Here is a 17,033-nt window from a genome sequence, read left to right as displayed (position 1 = left end):
CATCGACCCATGCACCAAGAGGTCGCCGGCTGGATTTCTGGTCAGGGCACACGCCCAGGTTGTGGGCCAAATCCCCAGTGGGGGGCATGCAGGAAGCGGCCAATCAATGTTCTCTCTCATTGATGTTTCTTTCTATCTCTCCCTCTCCCTTCCTTTCTCTCTAAAATCAATAAAAAGAAAAAAGAATCTTCCTGGGGTCCAAAGTGGCATCCAGGCCAGGCCTTGAGGAACACCCCAAAAGGATCTCCTTAAGGAGCTCAACCCATCAGTGATGAGTAGGAATCAAGGACTGAAGAGTATGCTCTGCTCTGCCCTAGCTCTGGGCTCTAGCCTTCACCCTTGGTAGATGGTAGATATGCAGAAGAGAGATGGAGGGAGACAAAATGGGGACCAGGAACAGGGGCTGGCCCTGCACTTGACATCCCCTCTGGCAAAGGTATTTCTCAGAGAGGCTCTGTGCTTTGCTGGGGCCAGGATGAGGGCTCTGTAGGGAGTGGAAGAAATGCTAAGCACCAGGAGTGGGTACACCCTTACCCAGTCCCTAGCTGCACACCAGCTCTCTATACAAACCTGTTTATTTCTGTACAAAACAATGTTTCTATTTTACACAAAGATCAATCCACCTGCACTCTCCCTTCTTCCCTCAAGTCAGTGCCCTAGCCCTGGGGAGCATCCTTCCAGGAGGAGGTGACTGAGTAAGGCTCTCCCTTCTGTCTGCCCCAACTGGGCCAGCCCAAGCTCCAATCTGGAGAAAATAAATAAGGAGGCTCAAGCAGAACCTGTACTGGGCCAGCCAGACTCTCTGCACCCAGTAGCCAGGCAGCTGGGCCCTCAGAGGGTAGACTGGGCCCTGGACTGTCAGTCTGTGAACCGTGTAGATATGTGGAGACCCCGCCCTGGAGGCCTGAGATGCCAGGGTTACAAGTAGGTGTCTTCACTCTCCTGGGACGTCAGGCTCTCCTTAGAACAGTGGTGGGCTGAATCCAGGGGAGCTGAGTCCTGAAGGGCTGGGTCCTGGTGGACTGCGTCCTTTGGAGGCACATCCTGTGGGGGACATGCATCTCCCCCAGCGATCACCATCTTCGCTTGACCCGGCATCGGGGTCTTTTCCAGCTGCCCACTTGCCTTCTCCTGCTTCTGCTGCTCCTTCTGAATCTGCTTGTGTGGCTTGGGCTTGCCTTTGGAGCCAGGGAGTGGGGCATCTGGTGGCAGGCGGATGGATGGTGAAGGTTGCAGGGTGGGCCGGGGGCCTGGCTCTGCCTCCAGGATGGCCTTGGCACCATGCAGCCTGGGTGGGGAGCGGTACTGCAGTTCACCCCGGGTCTCCTGCCAACGCCGTAGCTGGATGAGGTGCTCACGTTCAATCTGGCGCTCTGTCACTGGCAACTCTATTACCTGTGGGAGCAGTGACAGGCAGGTGGGCACCAGGAAGAACCTTCCCCTCTGCCTCCCAGCCTCAGAGTCCCCCAGTCTTGGTCACTAAGGGCTGACCATAGGAAGAATAAAGGTCTGGTCCCTGTGGTGGTCACAAGTTCCCTAGAGGTGGTGAGCTAGGCACTTGAGACCCACTGTCTCAGAGAAAAAAGCTGCCCACAGCTCATGACTACACTGTCCTAACTGTGTCACCTGATTACAGCCTGAGAGAACAAAAATCCACAGAAGAAAGAAAAATTAAAGCCAAGGCCATGGATGTGGTACCAGGGAGGAAGAAGGGGTTAATGGGCTGCAGCTCCCCTCATTCCCAAGTGGTTCAGAACAGGGAAGGCCCCACAAACTTAGGCCTCTCTGAGCCTCTTCTCATTCAGATAGAAGGGTGAGGTCCACCCACACCATGCTGGGCTGCTGAGCTCTGTGCCTGGCACCAATGACCCACCCTCAAGAGCAGAGAGTTACCAGGCTCCCCTCAAAAGGGCCTGTACGTCTTCCCCTCCAAGTGGTGAAGGGAAGGCATAGGCCTCACCTCCTGGACCAGAAATGCCTCCTGCATGATCTTGGGGCTGAGGCTTCGCAGCCGCTCGATAGTCTCGTACTGGCCCTGGCAGGCCTTGAGCTTCTCCGGGGAGCCCAGCGCATGTTTCAACAGCACCAACCCCACCCGGAAGATGATCTTGACTCCTGTATGGGGGTGCAGACAGGCAGTAAGTGCAAGGGGGCCTGTAGGGAGTTTCTATGAAAATAGAGGCCTCCTGGGTTGGGCTAGGGGCAGGGGTGCTCCCCGGAGCTCAGCCCGGTACCTTCACAGAAGAACATGTCCCAGACACGCAGCACGGAGCTCCAGGGCAGGGTGCGGGCGAAGGCACACATGAACCACTCTGTCATGTAGAGCAGTGGGTCAATCTTCTGTCGGCTGAGGTGCTTGTGAGCCACGGGCGACACCTTCTGCAGCAGAGAGAAGAGGATCTCCCCATCCAGCTGGATTGCCTCCTGGGGGACAGTGAGGCCATGACCATGGACCCGCATCAGCCAGGGCCGGGACTATGCCCAAGCTCCCAGCACCAGGCAAGCATCCATTCATTCCTCAGGTGGATACTGTCTGCGATAAGCCACCCTCATGCTGGGTTCTGGGGTATAATAAAAAGCCAGTCCCCCTGGTGAGCATGTAGTGAAAAGGGGAAGACAGACGTGAGTCACTGGAGCAAAAAACTAGGGAGAGTGAGAGGGGGGCTAAGTACCCAGAATATGGCAGGAACAGAAACACTGGGTGAGCATGCGTCACAGGTCCCACTTGTCAGGGTCAAGGAAAGCTCCCTGAGGTCAGAAAGGAGGAGTATCAAAGGAAGAGAAGGAAAGGGTTAGATGTTTAAGCCTATGCCAAGGCAGAGGCAGGGAGGAACTGGGATCCTGCCAAGTGGCCAGACAGCTGAAGTCTGAGAAGGAAATAGTTGTGGCAGTGATGTTGCTGGAGCCTGGGAGACTTGACCCTGGCAGGCCTGGGGACTTCACCTTGAAAGCAACAGAAGGCTGGGAAAATTTCAAGTGGGCACAGGAGTGCCTGTGGAGAGAAAGGCTTGGAAAAGCCACAAATGGTGTCCAACCTGGGGCAGGTCCCAGGATAGGTCCTGGGCCCAGCAAGTACTCACCAGTTTTTCACTGTAGTAGCCAGGCAGGTACTTCTCACAGATCTGCACCAGGCACCAGAACGCTTGCTGTGGGTGAGAGACATGTAAGGCCTTGCTACTGGGTGTTCTTGCCCGCCCGCTTACTCACCCAGGGCCTGGTAGTACCTCAGCAGGCATGTGCATGAGCAGAACAGCGGCAATGGGTGCCTGGGCCTGGCAGTAGCCCTCCTCAGGTCGGTACAGCGTGTAGGCCTTCAGCACACGGAATAGGTCCTGCTGGCTATGGAGAGGCCAAGCATTGCAAAAATGACAGGTGTGACTCTGCCACTCACTGCCCTCAACTGTGCCCCACTAGGCAAGACCTGTGTCAGAATTTGTACTTCTCTGGAGAGGGGACGTGACCTGATTGTGGTCAGCCTCCTGCTACACAAACTCTCACATGATCAGAGGATGGAAGGGAGGGGCTTCAAAGAGAAAGCAGGGGGGGCAAGGCCAGGGCAGGATTCCAGATACAGGGTAAGGATGTGTCAGGGACTGGAAGTATGTGCCCTTCACCCAAAAGCTGTGGCACTTCAGCCAGCCCACCTTTATCTCAGGTGTCTGTCTTGATCCCCTCACTATCTCTAACACTTTCTCCCCACTAAAATCTGTTTCCAGGAGATGATCAGGCTGGGTAAGTTCTAACACTCTATGGAGTAAATGATGAAAGTTGCCCCAGAGGTAAGAAGAGATGCTAAGAGGACGCAGCAGACTCAAACCAAAGAAGGAAAGCTCTAAAAGTAAAATTTGGGGCCCTTAGCACCTGGGCCCCCATATCCCCCTAAACTCATTTTACCTAGTCTGAATCCTGAGGGACAAGGCCTAAAGTCACCACCAGACTACCATGCCCAGCCTACTCACCCATGTCCCCCTCGGGACACAAACATCTCATGGAAAGGGAACTGCCGGTGCAGGTCACGCTCAATCACATCCAGCCACTTGGAGTCTCCAGGGGACATATCCAGCTCCTGGAAGCAAAGTTAAAGGAACATATCAGGAGTTAGGGATGGCTAGGAAGATACAACTATGCCAGGTATTGGAGGAACCCCTACCAGGGGCAATGCCCTCCCAATCCCATCATGGACTGGGTCTTCCTGAGGATAGGTCAGGAAGCCCAGGTGAAAAAGCTTGGGCAAGGGCAGAGGTAAGGGTAGGGAAGGGTTCCTGGCTCCGGGAACACCTGTGTGGGTAAGAATGTCCATCATAGCTGTAGCTGGAAGTAACTTCTAGGAATTTCATTCAGGACTCACTTTATGTCACATCCTTAAGCTGGAAGGCTACCATAAAAGTCCTATCATTATACTGTTCACAGATGAGGGTCAGAGAAGTCATTTGCCCAAGGCTTTGTGATTAGGAAAATAGTGGAGTTGGGCCTGGAAGCTAGGTTGACTCAGAGCTGTCAATCCCAACTCTTCTGCTACCTGTTTCCCTGTGCAAGTGGAGTCATCTATTCAGGAAGGTGTGTGTGTGAGATTTGCACACAGTGCTGTCTGGAAGGACATGACATTTGTCAAACCATTAACCTCAGAGCCATCTCTGTGTGTTGAGATTTCAACAAAGTTTAACTATTTTCTTTGAATTTCTGTGAACATTTTAAGCATGAGTACCGTTTATAAATACAAAGTACAGCTGACCCTTGAACAGCGAGGGTTTGAAATGCTGAACTGCACGTGTCCAGTTATATGCGGATTTTTTATTATAGTTGACATACAATATTATACTCATTTTAGTGATTAGACATTTATATACCTCACAAAATGATCACCCTGATAAATGTATTACCCATGCATAGTTATTACAATATTATTGATTATATTCCCATGACTATTCTGTAATTTCCAATTTGTACTTCCTAATCCCTCACCATTTTTATCCATCCCCCACCTCACACCCCCGTTTGGCAATTATTAGTTTGTCCTCTGTATCTACAAGTTTGTTTCTGTTTCATTTTGTTTGTTGTTTTTTAGGTTCCACATATAAGTGAAATAATATGGTATTTGTCTTTGTATGTCCAACTTATTTCACGTAATATAATACTCTCTAGGTCCATCCAAGTTGTCACAAATGACAAGATTTCACTCTTTTTTATGGCTAAGTAATATTTCATTGCATATATGTAACACATCTTCTTTATCCTTTTGTCTATCAGTGGACACCTATATTGCTTCCTTATCTTGGCTATTATAAATAATGCTTCAATGAAGATAGGGGTGCATATACCTTTTCAAATTAGTGTTTTCAATATATATAGATTTTTTTTTTTTTTTTTTTTTTTTTTTTTTTATACTCATCCGAGGACATTTTTCCATTTTTTGTACAGACAGAGTGGGAGGGAGAGAGAGGAAGAGAGGGAAACATCGATGTGAAGGGACACATCGAGTGGCTGCCACCCGCACGACCAACCAGGGCCGGGGACAAACTGCAACCGAGGTACATGCCCTTAGCGGGAACCGAACCCGGGTCTCTCCGGACCGCAGGCGGATGCTCTAATCGCTGAGCCAAACCGGCCAAGGCTCAATATATATAGATTTTTAAAGAATCCTCATATAAGTAGACACATACAGCTCAAGCCCCTATTGTTCAAGGGCCAACTTAAGTTATACCTGAATTTTCAATTGCATGGGCTGTCGGCACTCCTCACCCCCATGTTATTAAAAGTCAACAGTACTACACAAAGAAAAACCATTCCTTAGTCATTTGGAATATTCTATATCTTGATTTGCATGTTGGTTATATACGTATTATTTGTCAAAATTCACTGAACTACAGACTTAATCTTAAGATCTTTGCATTTTACTCTGTGTAAATTCATACCCCGACTTTAAAAGAAGAAAGAAAAAAATCAGTAAAAAGGAAATCCACCCCTGGTCAGTTTGGCTCAGCGGTTAGAGCGTTGGCCTGTGGACCAGAGTCCCGGGTTCTGTTCCCGCTAAGGGCATGTACCTCATTTGCAGTTTGCCCCCAGCCCCGGTTAGGGTTGTATGGGTGGCAACCAGTCCTATGTCTCTCTCGCATCAATGTTTCTCTCTCTCTCTCTCTTCCCTCCTCTCTCCCTCCTGCTCTATCTGAAGATAAATGCAAAAATGTCCTCGGCAAAAACAAAAGAAAACAAAAAAACCCCACCCTGGCCAATTTGGCTCAGCGGTTAGAGTGTTGGCCTGCAGTCCAGAGAGACCCGGGTTCGGTTCCCGCTAAGAGCACATACCTCAGTTGCAGTTTGTCCCTGGCCCTGGTTAGGTCGTGTGGGGGCAACCACTCAATGTGTCCCTTTCACTTTGATGTTTTTCTCTCTCCTTCCCTCCCACTCTATCTGAACAAAATATCAAAAAATGTCTTGGGTGAGGATAAAAAAAAAATTTCCTCAGGTGAGGATTTAAAAAAAAAAAAAGGAAATCCAGAGGACTGAGGAGGGAAACAGACTAAATACGATTTGCCTGCAGGACTGGGGCAATGTCAGGGGATGCCCCCAGGAGGAAGGCTTGGTCCTCAGCAAACACACCAACTGGGCACAGCCCAGGCCTGGCCCCTAACTGGCAGGTAACTTCATATAAGCCCCTTTCCCTCAGTGGGGGTATTCCAGCAGTGAACTAAAGGACCTGGGGTACCAGGTAAGTTAACATGTGAGAGAAAGTGCTAAGAGAAAAAGCTGATGGAGTGGTCAAGGCTGGAGGGTGGCAGGAGGGGAGTGGGTTTCCAAGAAGGCCCTTAAGCAGGCACACAGCTTAAGAGGTAGGTGTGCAATCTCTAGAGTCCCACACACCCTCAAGACAGGGGCCTGTAGGTGTCCCATGCACCCCCAAGTCAGCCAAGGGCTGGGTACTATCTGAGTACAATGCAAGTTTGCTTTTGTCAGAAAGGGCAAGAAGGTCCCACAAATTTTCATGAGGGTTCCCATGAGGTGGGGACTTCAGAACCCAAAAAGTCAGTTCCTAGGACGTGCTTAACCACACAGAGGTGGGTGAGAATGAAAACGGTGTAGCTGAAGAGCCTGTATGGAGAAAGGGTGCTGAGAGTGAAGGGCAGATGTGGGCCACTGGCAGATGCTACTGCTACCGCAGCCTCTGTGAGAATCGGAAGGCACTGGGGTGCTGTTATGTGAAGCCAAAGAAGAAAACCAAGTAAGAAATGGAAAGAAAGTCCTATCCTGTCCTGCCCAAGAAAAGAGGATAGAATGGTAAGTGCAGGAGAGGCTCAGGAAGAAACAGTAAGCGCGGGAGAGGCTCTGTCTTAGAGCCACCAGGGACTGAAGCACCTGCCCTGACAGCTGAGGTTGGGGTTGGCCACCTGGATCTGGATCTGTGTGGGAGCACATATACAGGTACATGCTGCCACCAGCAGCCTCCTCACCTCTGCTTTGGGTCCATGTGCCCACAGCAGCCAAAAGGAGCTGTGCATCCCTGTCTATTTCCTCCATGTCACCCACAGGCAAAGTCCTTCCAGGTGTGCTTATAAACCACGGTTCCAGCCCCTAGGAGAGCTTCAGAGACCCACTACTCTGCTTCAGGGCATCTTGACGAACTTTCTTGGCAAATCTACTTCCTTCCACAAGCAACCTTCAAGGCTCCATAGGGGTGGCCCGTTCCTCTCCAGACACACCACTCAACATGCACATGATGCACACACAGCTCTGTGCTCTGCTACTCACACAAGATGCACTCACATTTTGTTAATAGGAGGTTGGCTAGGCTGCTCAAGCTCTTGGCTCTGGCAGCCAGAGGTAAGCTATGGATTTAGGTGGGAGTCCCACCCCTGAGATTCCCCCTCTGCCCAGGATGCAGCTCCCTGAAATTGAAGGTAGGTAGCCAAACTGGGAAGAAGACTCTAAAATTGAGAGGCTGCTTGAGTGGGGCTAGTATTGGTGTCCAGTCCAAATGCCCTAATTCAGAACTGTCCCGGGCAGATACTTCACCAGACTCCCTGACCTCCAGTGCCAAGTACTGCTTGCAAACAGCTCTACCTTCTCCAAGTCAATAGCAGAAACTCTAAGCTGCCCTGCTCCACACACCCTTCTCTTGGAATGATATTCACTGAAGCATGAAGTATGTCAACAAAAAGCTGGTGGCTCATAGCTCTCTCACTGTATTTCTGTCACCAGTCCCAAGAGCTTGGGAAAAACCCTAATGTCTGGGGCCAGATCTGGTAGGTAAGCTGAGGCAACCCCAGGAAAGCCAACTGCCTCCCACAGTTGGGAGTAGGCTAGAGAAGCTGCCCAGCCCAGGCAAGTCCAAGAAGCCCCATGAATGGAGGGGTATTCTTATCCTGGTCACTAACTGGCTTCTGACCTCTAAGGATATTAGTTTGGCTCTGCCACCCCTAGGGCTGATAACCCCACAAGCAACACAGGTGATGTCTGGCTAGGCTTGGATGAGATAAGAGAAAAAGTAGAGAATGGGAGGCCAGGAAGTATTCAGGGTTCTGTGGCCCCATTGGACAGGCTCCCAAAGCCCTAAGCACAGGGCCCAAAGCAGTCAGGGAACTGGTCTGAGTGTCACCTCCTGATGAACAAGAGCTAGGAGGTGGCCCACTGAACCCAAGAAAGCAAACCTGGGTGACTGTTAAGAGAAAAAGCTGAAATGGGCAGTCAAGTACTTGATGGGTTGTTCCATCCATTGCTCATAGTGCTGAGGTCCAGGTGAACGCATGAAGGATCACTGCCATATGGAAGATGCCAAGAGACGCAGAAGGAAGGACAGGGTGAAGTAAGGGCAACTCACGTCAAACTTTCCAGGGTTCTGTTGTAGCTTCACCTTGCCTCCTGACAGGTACTGCCAAGCACGCCCCCGCAGAGAAGGTGGGATACCCTTCTGGCACCGCAAACGTATCTGAAAGTAAAAAAGGATGTGCCAAATGCATCCACCCGGGCAGCTCCCCCAGAGGCTACAATGCCAGCCCAGTCCCTTTGCTGGTGCTTGGCAGGCCTTTGGTGAGCACATTAGCAAGAGCAGAAAAGGGGAGATAAGAGGACTTTCCTACTATTGCTACAATGCAGATCCTATGATTGGCTGGGGGAGGGGAGAGGCGGGGGGGGGGGGGCTGCAATTAAATGTGCTGCCACCAGGTGATGGCAGAGTCCTCACATCCCCTGGTCCCATGACAATGCAGATAACTCTAAGGTTTACCACAAATTCTGAATTCCTATCACCATTTTCTGAATCAAAATGGAACAATACAAATTGGAAAAGCCCCATAGGATGTTACCAGGAAGGGATCTGCACAGTGTGGGGCAAAGCTATAGCCACAGGGAGGGTAGTTCATGAAATGACCAAGAATGTGGCTGGGGCACTTTCATGGGAATGTTTGTTTAAACAGCCACGTAGCAGGATACAACCAGCCTAGAGAGAAGAAATCTCAGCACAACTCAGAAGAAAGATGGGAGCTGATCAAAATGGTTTCCTCTTTGTTTTGGTCAAGAATCCCTGCCTCTCTTCTGCTCTCCCTAACCCTGAGCTCCTCCCCACCTCCCACCCCATCACCAGCCTACTAGGGCAGAGACAGGTGGCCTGGGTGCTAAAATGGCACAGGTCTTCCTCGCCACTCACAGACTTGGAGAGGTGAGGAAGGAAGTGTTTGGGGTAGCTCATGACCCAGAGCTAGTGCTCAGTTCATATGCTAGCTATTTTTATCAGGGGGGGAAAAAAAAGGCTTCCACTGCTAAAACCCACTCTGAAAAACCATCATGTCTTTCACAAATGGGGAAAATAAGGCAAAGAATGGGAAAAATATTAAGGTCATACCATCAGAGGTGACCTCCACTACTACCTAGCTACACTACACAGGCTAGAGGGATCCAGTCCCATGCACTTTCCACTTCATTGGCCTCTCAGAGCCAGGTGGGGGAGGCAAGCTTCCCCTGGGCTTGGGATTGAATAAGGTTCTGAGGTAGCTTCCCTGATTGTCCTCCTTGAACTCAAGGCTAAGGGTCAAGAAGGGTAACAATGCCCTGGATGGTGTTGATTGAGTTTTGTCCCATGCACTGAAAGGTCGCTGGTTCGACTCCCAATCAAGGCACATGCCCAGGTTTCAGGCTTAATCCTGGTTGGGGTACATGCAGAGGGCAGCAAACCAATATTTATCTCTCACATTGATGTTTTTCTCTCTCTCTTCCTCTCCCTTCCTCTCTCTCTAAAATCAATATAAAAGAAGGGTGAGAGCAAATGTAGAGAAGCACAACTCCTATAGAATGGGGGTGGAGGAACTGACACTCCCCTTAACCCCTGCACTAAGCAGCCTTAGCCTGGGATGAAGAAAATGGGAGTTCAGAGCACTGGGAGGAGCACCTGGGTGTGGGTTTGAATCTAGCACTGACCTTGAGCCAATCACTTCTCGTTAATAGTAAGATCAGAATGACAATACCTAGGATTCTATTAGAATGGGGTGGGGGAGAATCATGACTAGCAGTTTGTCTTCAATAAATGATAGCTTCCTCTCCACCCCTCTATCCCAGGACAATGTCTGACATAGGAGCTCCAGGGTCTTGGGATCACACCTAACTTCCTCTCACCTGGAAACTCCCTCAAACAGTCCCGTTGCAAACTCTCAGAGGAGGGAACACAGAAAGCCTGGCCTTCCTGATGACCAGCACAAACAAGAGAAAACTTTCCAAGGGTCAGAGAGAGTCAAGAACCAGGAAGGAGACAAACAGGCTGAGGGCAGTGGGGAAAGAATAGAGTGACTGGTCACAGGAGCCAAACTTAAGCTTCTGGGACTGCCTACAAAGTGGGGAAAAAAAGAGAGCGGAAGGGAACTGCCCCAGACTCTGGGAACAGTTTCCTGCTGCTGTGAGACAAGGGTCTCCTTAAGGAAGCCACTTGGTTTGGGCAGGTTTTGACAAAGGGATATAGTACGTCCCAAAGTCACAGGCCCTATAGGCTCTCCTTAGGGTCAAGCTCAGCCAAACCAGCCCCCACATCATCACAGCCCTGTCACACTTGGCCTGCTCCAGGAGAGCCCAGAACACCGTCAGTCCACTAAGGTTCTCAAAGAGGCCATGCCTTCATTCAAGCTCAGAGCTGGGGAGTGAAATCCAGTTTAGCTAGCCTTTCCCATTCTGGCCTCTGGAATCATCCTCAGCACAAATGTAATCTCTACCTCCTCAGCACAGAGATAATCTCCACCTGCCTGCTTAAGGGAGAAAGCAATGGTGGGGATCAGTAAGGATAAAGCTAAAGAAAGTGCTCTGGTAAACAGAAAAAATAAGGGATTGTCATTCTCTGAAGCAATGTCTTAGGAAAGGAGGCCTCTGTGAGTGAGGCCACACCCTGCTGCTGAATTCATACTGCTTAACCACCGGCCTGTGAGGGGGTGGGGGGGAACAGCAGGGCCAAGTCCCCCCTTCTCAGGACTGGGGATAAATCCAGAAGTGTTGGGTCTGGACACACTTCCTGAAACAGGTATTGTCCTTCCTGTGCCATGACTTCCTCACCACAGGGAGAGCCCAAGCCTGCACTGCCAGGCAGGAAAACCTCCCAGGGCCAATGTGGCCACAGCTGAAATGGCAGGCTTAGAGCAGAGGGCTAGGACTCCTGGGTAGGGGGAGTAAAGCCTCCTGTGATGGCCCCTGCTGGGCAGGGGTAGCCCTCAGACAGTGTCAGGGAAGCAAAGGGGAGGAAGTGCTGCTGGTTGCTCTGCTGAGAGGAGTTCCCCAAGGCATCCCTCTGGAATCCCCATTTGCAAGGGAAGCTGTGGCAAAAAGGTCAGAGCCCACTAGTCACCACAAGACAGTAGAGATGGAGCTGAAGCTCAGAATAAGAACTTGAGCGGTTGAGAGGCAGGAAAACAGATCCCAAAGTCCACACAGAACAGTAAGAAAGAGCCTGGACCTAGCTGCACCTCTCTTGCCATGGGCACAGGGCCTTGCAGTCATCACTTCATAGGGTCTTGTAACTGGACTGTCATTCCCACTTGGAGGGAAATTGAGGCTGTAAAGGTGAAGTGACTCACCCAATGTTACAGAGCTAACCATGGACATGAAGAGAGAAGGCAGTGGGGCTGGGCCCAAGCCCACATCTGACCTTTGTTTTTTTTTCTTTTTTTTGTTTTTTTTTATCCTCATCCGAGGACATTTTTCCATTTTTTGTTCAGATAGAGTGAGAGGGAGAGAGAGGAAGAGAGAAAGAGAGAAACATCGACGTGAAAGAGATACATTGAATGTCTGCCACCCGCACAACCCAACCAGGGTCGGGGACAAACTGCAACCGAGGTACATGCCCTTAGCGGGAACTGAACCCGGGGACTCTCTGGACCGCAGGCCAACGCTGTAACCGCTGAGTCAAACCGGCCAGGGCACTAAAAAAATTTTTTTTAATCCTCACCCAAGGATATTTTTCCATTTATCTTCAGATAGAGTGGAAAGGAGGATGGGAGGGAGGAACAGAGACAGAGAAAGAGAGAGAAACATCAATGTGAGAGAGACACATCGATTGGTTGCCTCCCGCACGATGCCAACCAGGGCTGGGGACGAACCTGCAACTCTTTGGTCCATAGGCAGATGCTCTAACCACTGAGCAAATCGGCCAGGGAGGCAATAAAATTTTTAAATACCTGGGTTCAAATTTTGATTCTGCCGGTCATCTGTAAAGTGAAGATACCACTACTATCAACCTCACTGGGTTGTTTGTTGTAAGGATTATCCAAGTCAAGTGCCCAGCACAAGGCAAAAGTTCGACACATGTTAGCTATTATTAGTATTATAAAGTCCTTTCCATAGGTAAACAGCAGTAAGGACTTCCCCAGAAGGTGTAGAGAAAAGCTGCCTATAGGGGCTTTCAGCTAAGAGGGGCTTTGAAGTTTGACTCAAGGACAGTATGCATGAGTCTGAAGTCATGTGGGAGGACCAAGTGAAGGCTGGGCCCTACCCTCCAAACAGCTTCTGTTCCCATTTCAGAACTGGTAGATGGGGCACACCTAAGGCAACTGGCAGTTGGAGAAGCCCCTGCTCCTCTAAGCTGATATAGTTTCTCCCTCTTCCTCTTCTTCCCCAGGCTACCAACTCCCAGCCCAAGGCCCAAGGCTATGCCCCTCACCTTTTTGTGCTTCTTGGCCATCCACTTGTCCCAGTTGTTGAGCATGTCCAGCCACTTGGACTCCCTCTGCCTCAGCACCTCCAGGGGGACTTCCTCTAGCCTGTGGAGCAGAGGGCAGGGCCCATCAGAGGTGCCAAGAGAAGCAAAGGCCTTGGCTTAGGCCCTAGCCACCAGTCTAGCCAGTTTGCCTTTCTTCCTCCTGCCCTCCGTCCCTGTTGTTCCCTTTGGGGCTGCTAACACAGACGAGATGAAACTCTGCCCCCTCCCTGAAAGGCACAGTCAAGAGAGACACCAGGTTCAAGTACCTACTCCCCCATTGTGTCTAAGAGGCTATGGGTCACCAAGTCTTTCTGAGGCAGAGGCCTGAGTGCCTGCAACTGTGCACCAAAGCAAAGCATTCCTGTCCAGGATCTGTCTTGATAAATAAGCCTTTTCAGAGGGCTAACGTGCAAGGTGCAGAGTTAGATGAAAAAAAAACTAGTCAGACAAGTACAGAAATAACATGCTCACCTCTTCACTCCAGCAAAACTAGTTACTCATAGTTTCCCCAATTACACCCTAGCCCTTTCCCACCTTTCAAACTTTGCTCATGCCAGTCCCTTTGCTGGAACGCTCTCCAAGTTGTCTCTACCAATCAAAATCCTACACACACATCAAAGCCCCAACAAATACCATCTGTATTTGTACATCTACTAACTTAGCAGCTATCACAGCTATGTCAGCATTGTTCTAGGGCCAGGGCCTCTGGGCAGGCTGTGAGGAAGCACTCCTATGACCAAAACATAATCCTGAACCTCATGGTGTTAACATTCTACTGGCACTAAATGCTCATTAGAGTTGGTGGGGAAAACACCTAAGCAGGGAGACCCATCCCAGGCAGGCAGACAGGCACCAAAGCAGCTGAGGCAGGCTGGGGCAGGGATCCCTGGCTTTGCCAAAGGATACTTCAAGTGAGTGGGCTTCCTCTAAAGAGTGAGTTCCCAGGAATTCATGAGTTCACCTAACTCTGAGGGGCAATGAGGAAGAGACTAGCATTTGTAGGCTGGGTATTTACATGTTTTATTAGTTAGCCTACAGAATAATATCGGTAAAACAACAAAATGTATACGTGCACCTCGCTATACACACTCTCTCCTTACAGTTATTTTTTTAAAGTGGTGGATTATGGATCTCTTAAATTTCTTTTTTTGTGTGCTTCTTATGGCTTGTTTTGTTTTTCCTTTTTATAAAGTATTTGATAGTATTGAGAGGTAAGATATACAGAGAGGGTATCTTTCTCAGAGTAAAACAGAAAATCAGTGGAAAAACCCAGACTCAAATCCAAGTCAGATCCTAGCCAAGAGCCTGCAGTCCTGCCTGACCTCCCAGAAAGGAGAGCAGGGTCGAAGGCCTTGAGGCGACTGGGAGGAGGCTCTCAGAAACAGGACATGGTGAGGCTAGGGCTTGGCCCAGGCCTCAATTCTGATTCTCTGCCGGAAGGAAATGCACTGCTGTGACTTTTACTGGTTGGAAGAGCAGAGGGAGGGGCACTGGCAGAGTAAGGCCTCTGAGACACAAAAGGGCAGGTCTTCTTCTTCAGTGCAATTTTTCTGGGGAACTGCACAAGCCTGAGAATAGTTTCAAGCTGAACAGCTGAGGAGGGACAACAGCCTGAGGCAAATCTGCACCCCCAGCCACACTGGCACTGGTCATCTCAGTCTTGAACTTCTGACCCTCTCACCACCTAAAGGTAAAACCAAGGCATGAGGACATTTTCTCTCCCTCCTTGAGAGGAGAAAGGCAGAGACCACAACTTTAGATCAGGTTCAGCAACCCCCAAACACCCAGGGAGCGGAAACCAAGAACCATACATCACAAGCCATCCTGCCTTCCACTATCTATAAAACACTCAATTATACAAGTCAGGGGATGAGTCTTCTAGTTAACTAAATGAAAGGGAGTGCCCACACTGAGTCAACAGGAAGTTCTGGCAGTCATGGATGTGGATCATGTCTGATCAAATCCCCCCATTTAGCAGATGAGAAAACTAAGGCGCATAGAGGGGAAGGCTTTCACCTGAGATTACCAGTTTTCAAAGAGTTCCCACGTAACACATACCCATTTGACACCTCAACCCTCGAGTGTGTCTTTGTTAAGATCTAATTGAAGGGCCTCAGAGATACCCATTCTCCCAAACACAGATACACAGGGGAACATGTTCAAGTTCAGTGTTTTTTTCTTTTTTAACTGATACCAGATAACAGCTTTGGCAGTTTCAAAGCCCGAACATCAGACCTCAAACCGGAATTTCAACTGGGTACAAAACAAACAACCATATTTCCTGCATTCTAAGACATTACTGATTTTAAGCTACACCACTGATTTGGCAAGATCTTCTGAGAAATATACCAAAAAATAAAAATAAAAATCCACCACTACTTTTAAATGTACATGTCAATTGAAAAATTGTTTTGATTTTTAAAACCTTACATTGGAATATTTTTGAGGAAATATGGTCATTTGAATTGAATGGCTTCTCCTCCAACAGCAGAGGAGTTTGACTCACCTGGAGATAGTGAAAAGGAAGACACGTGAAGGTCTGGTTGTACACAGCACTTAGCACATCACATGCTCTCTAACTGCAGGTAGACTTGTCTTTATGCACAGGATATGCCCTGAAGAGTTGTAGGCTATTCGTTTACTAAAAATCAGAAGATTCACATATCCTTTAGTCTAGTTAGTTAGGACCTCAGAAGGCATCTGATCAAACTGCTGTCTGATACAGGAATCCCTTTTACAACAGGCAAGTCCCTTACCCTCCTTGAGCCTCAGTTTCCCTATATGATTGAATGGCCTGCATTGTGACTTGACCCTTAAAGAATGCCCAAAAAAGAGCTGTGAGATGAAGTTGAGGTCAGGCTGTCCCTGCAAACAGCATGATAGGATAGAGGTACTGAGGTGGCTTCCTCCTGATAGTGTGAGGAGAGCATGAGCCAGTTTCTAGTGACAGGAAAGCTGGCCATGTGGCCAGTTTAAGGGACCAAATGGCTCATGGGGGATGCTTCAGGTCAGAGGGCTTCACTCATCCTTCAGAAAACCCCTTTCCCTTTAAGGTGGCCTGAGGGAGTCTCTGCATTCAAAAGTTAATGAGAACAGTCTCTAGCAGCCCAACTTCTACTGGAATGCCGCCAGGTATGGGGCCTCATTATCTCCAGGTGAGGCCACCCTATTGCTGAAGTTTTTCACTGTTAAACTTTCTTCCTCAAGTAATTACAAACATTTCCCGGTACCTTCTTCCTATAATCTCAATACCCATTTCTAAGGCTGTACAATTCTCATACCAGGCACATACTCTGCTTATTGATCTCTTGTTGCTCACTCATCCCTACCTGGAATTCCCTTCTTTCTCCCCTCTCCAAGTCACCATAACCCTTTCAGGGCCCAATATAGCATAGAAACCACCACTTCAATGACAGCAGCAATAGTAATCATTTGCACATCACTTACTAGTTACCAATTTCTTTCTAAATGCCTTGCATACATTATCTCATGTACATTTCATAATAACTCAACCATATCATTCTCTCCATTTTACAGAAGTAGAATCCAAGGTTAAGTGCCTCACTCAAGGCCACGTAATGGTAACTGACAGAACTGAAACTAAAGCCCAGGCTTGCCTGACTCCACAGCCCACACTCCTGACCCTTGCACTAAACCCCTCCTGTCTCTACAGGTCAAGTCCTCAGACTCCACACCTACCTATATCTCATTAACTGTCTTCCAACCTGAAGCCTTTCATCCTGACTTAAGAACACTGTTTCTCAGTTTTTAAACTGAGACTCACAGTAAGAAATACATTTTGCCCTGGTCAGTTTGGCTCAGTGGTTAGAGCATTAGCCCTTGGACCAAGAGGGTTGCAGGTTCGATTCCTGGT

At 49.2% G+C, this 17,033-nt stretch overlaps 1 protein-coding gene across 6 annotated transcripts in view; it reads right to left on the bottom strand.

The window, feature by feature from the left end:
• Nucleotides 1-557: 557 nt before the first annotated feature.
• TBC1D10A (TBC1 domain family member 10A) overlaps nucleotides 558-17,033 on the bottom strand; it is a 32,726-nt gene continuing 16,250 nt past the window's right edge. For 3 of the 6 annotated variants that reach the window (XM_036276480.1, XM_036276479.1, XM_036276482.1), the window contains 9 exons: nucleotides 15,666-15,800; nucleotides 13,121-13,220; nucleotides 8,813-8,920; nucleotides 3,960-4,066; nucleotides 3,225-3,339; nucleotides 3,081-3,146; nucleotides 2,235-2,424; nucleotides 1,961-2,115; nucleotides 728-1,395 (listed from right to left, as the gene is read on the bottom strand). In XM_036276480.1, coding sequence (XP_036132373.1) covers nucleotides 919-1,395; nucleotides 1,961-2,115; nucleotides 2,235-2,424; nucleotides 3,081-3,146; nucleotides 3,225-3,339; nucleotides 3,960-4,066; nucleotides 8,813-8,920; nucleotides 13,121-13,165 — 1,263 coding nt within the window. In that variant the 5' untranslated portion in view covers nucleotides 13,166-13,220; nucleotides 15,666-15,800 and the 3' untranslated portion in view covers nucleotides 728-918. Of the gene's footprint in view, nucleotides 1,396-1,960; nucleotides 2,116-2,234; nucleotides 2,425-3,080; nucleotides 3,147-3,224; nucleotides 3,340-3,959; nucleotides 4,067-8,812; nucleotides 8,921-13,120; nucleotides 13,221-15,665; nucleotides 15,801-17,033 lie in introns of all 6 variants that reach the window. The other 3 variants (XM_036276484.1, XM_036276483.1, XM_036276478.1) reach the window with 2 other exon arrangements.

This window comes from Molossus molossus, unplaced genomic scaffold (assembly GCF_014108415.1).
Source record: "Molossus molossus isolate mMolMol1 unplaced genomic scaffold, mMolMol1.p scaffold_m16_p_22, whole genome shotgun sequence".
Lineage (NCBI taxonomy): Eukaryota > Metazoa > Chordata > Mammalia > Chiroptera > Molossidae > Molossus > Molossus molossus.
This window is presented reverse-complemented; position numbering and strand designations above follow the sequence as displayed.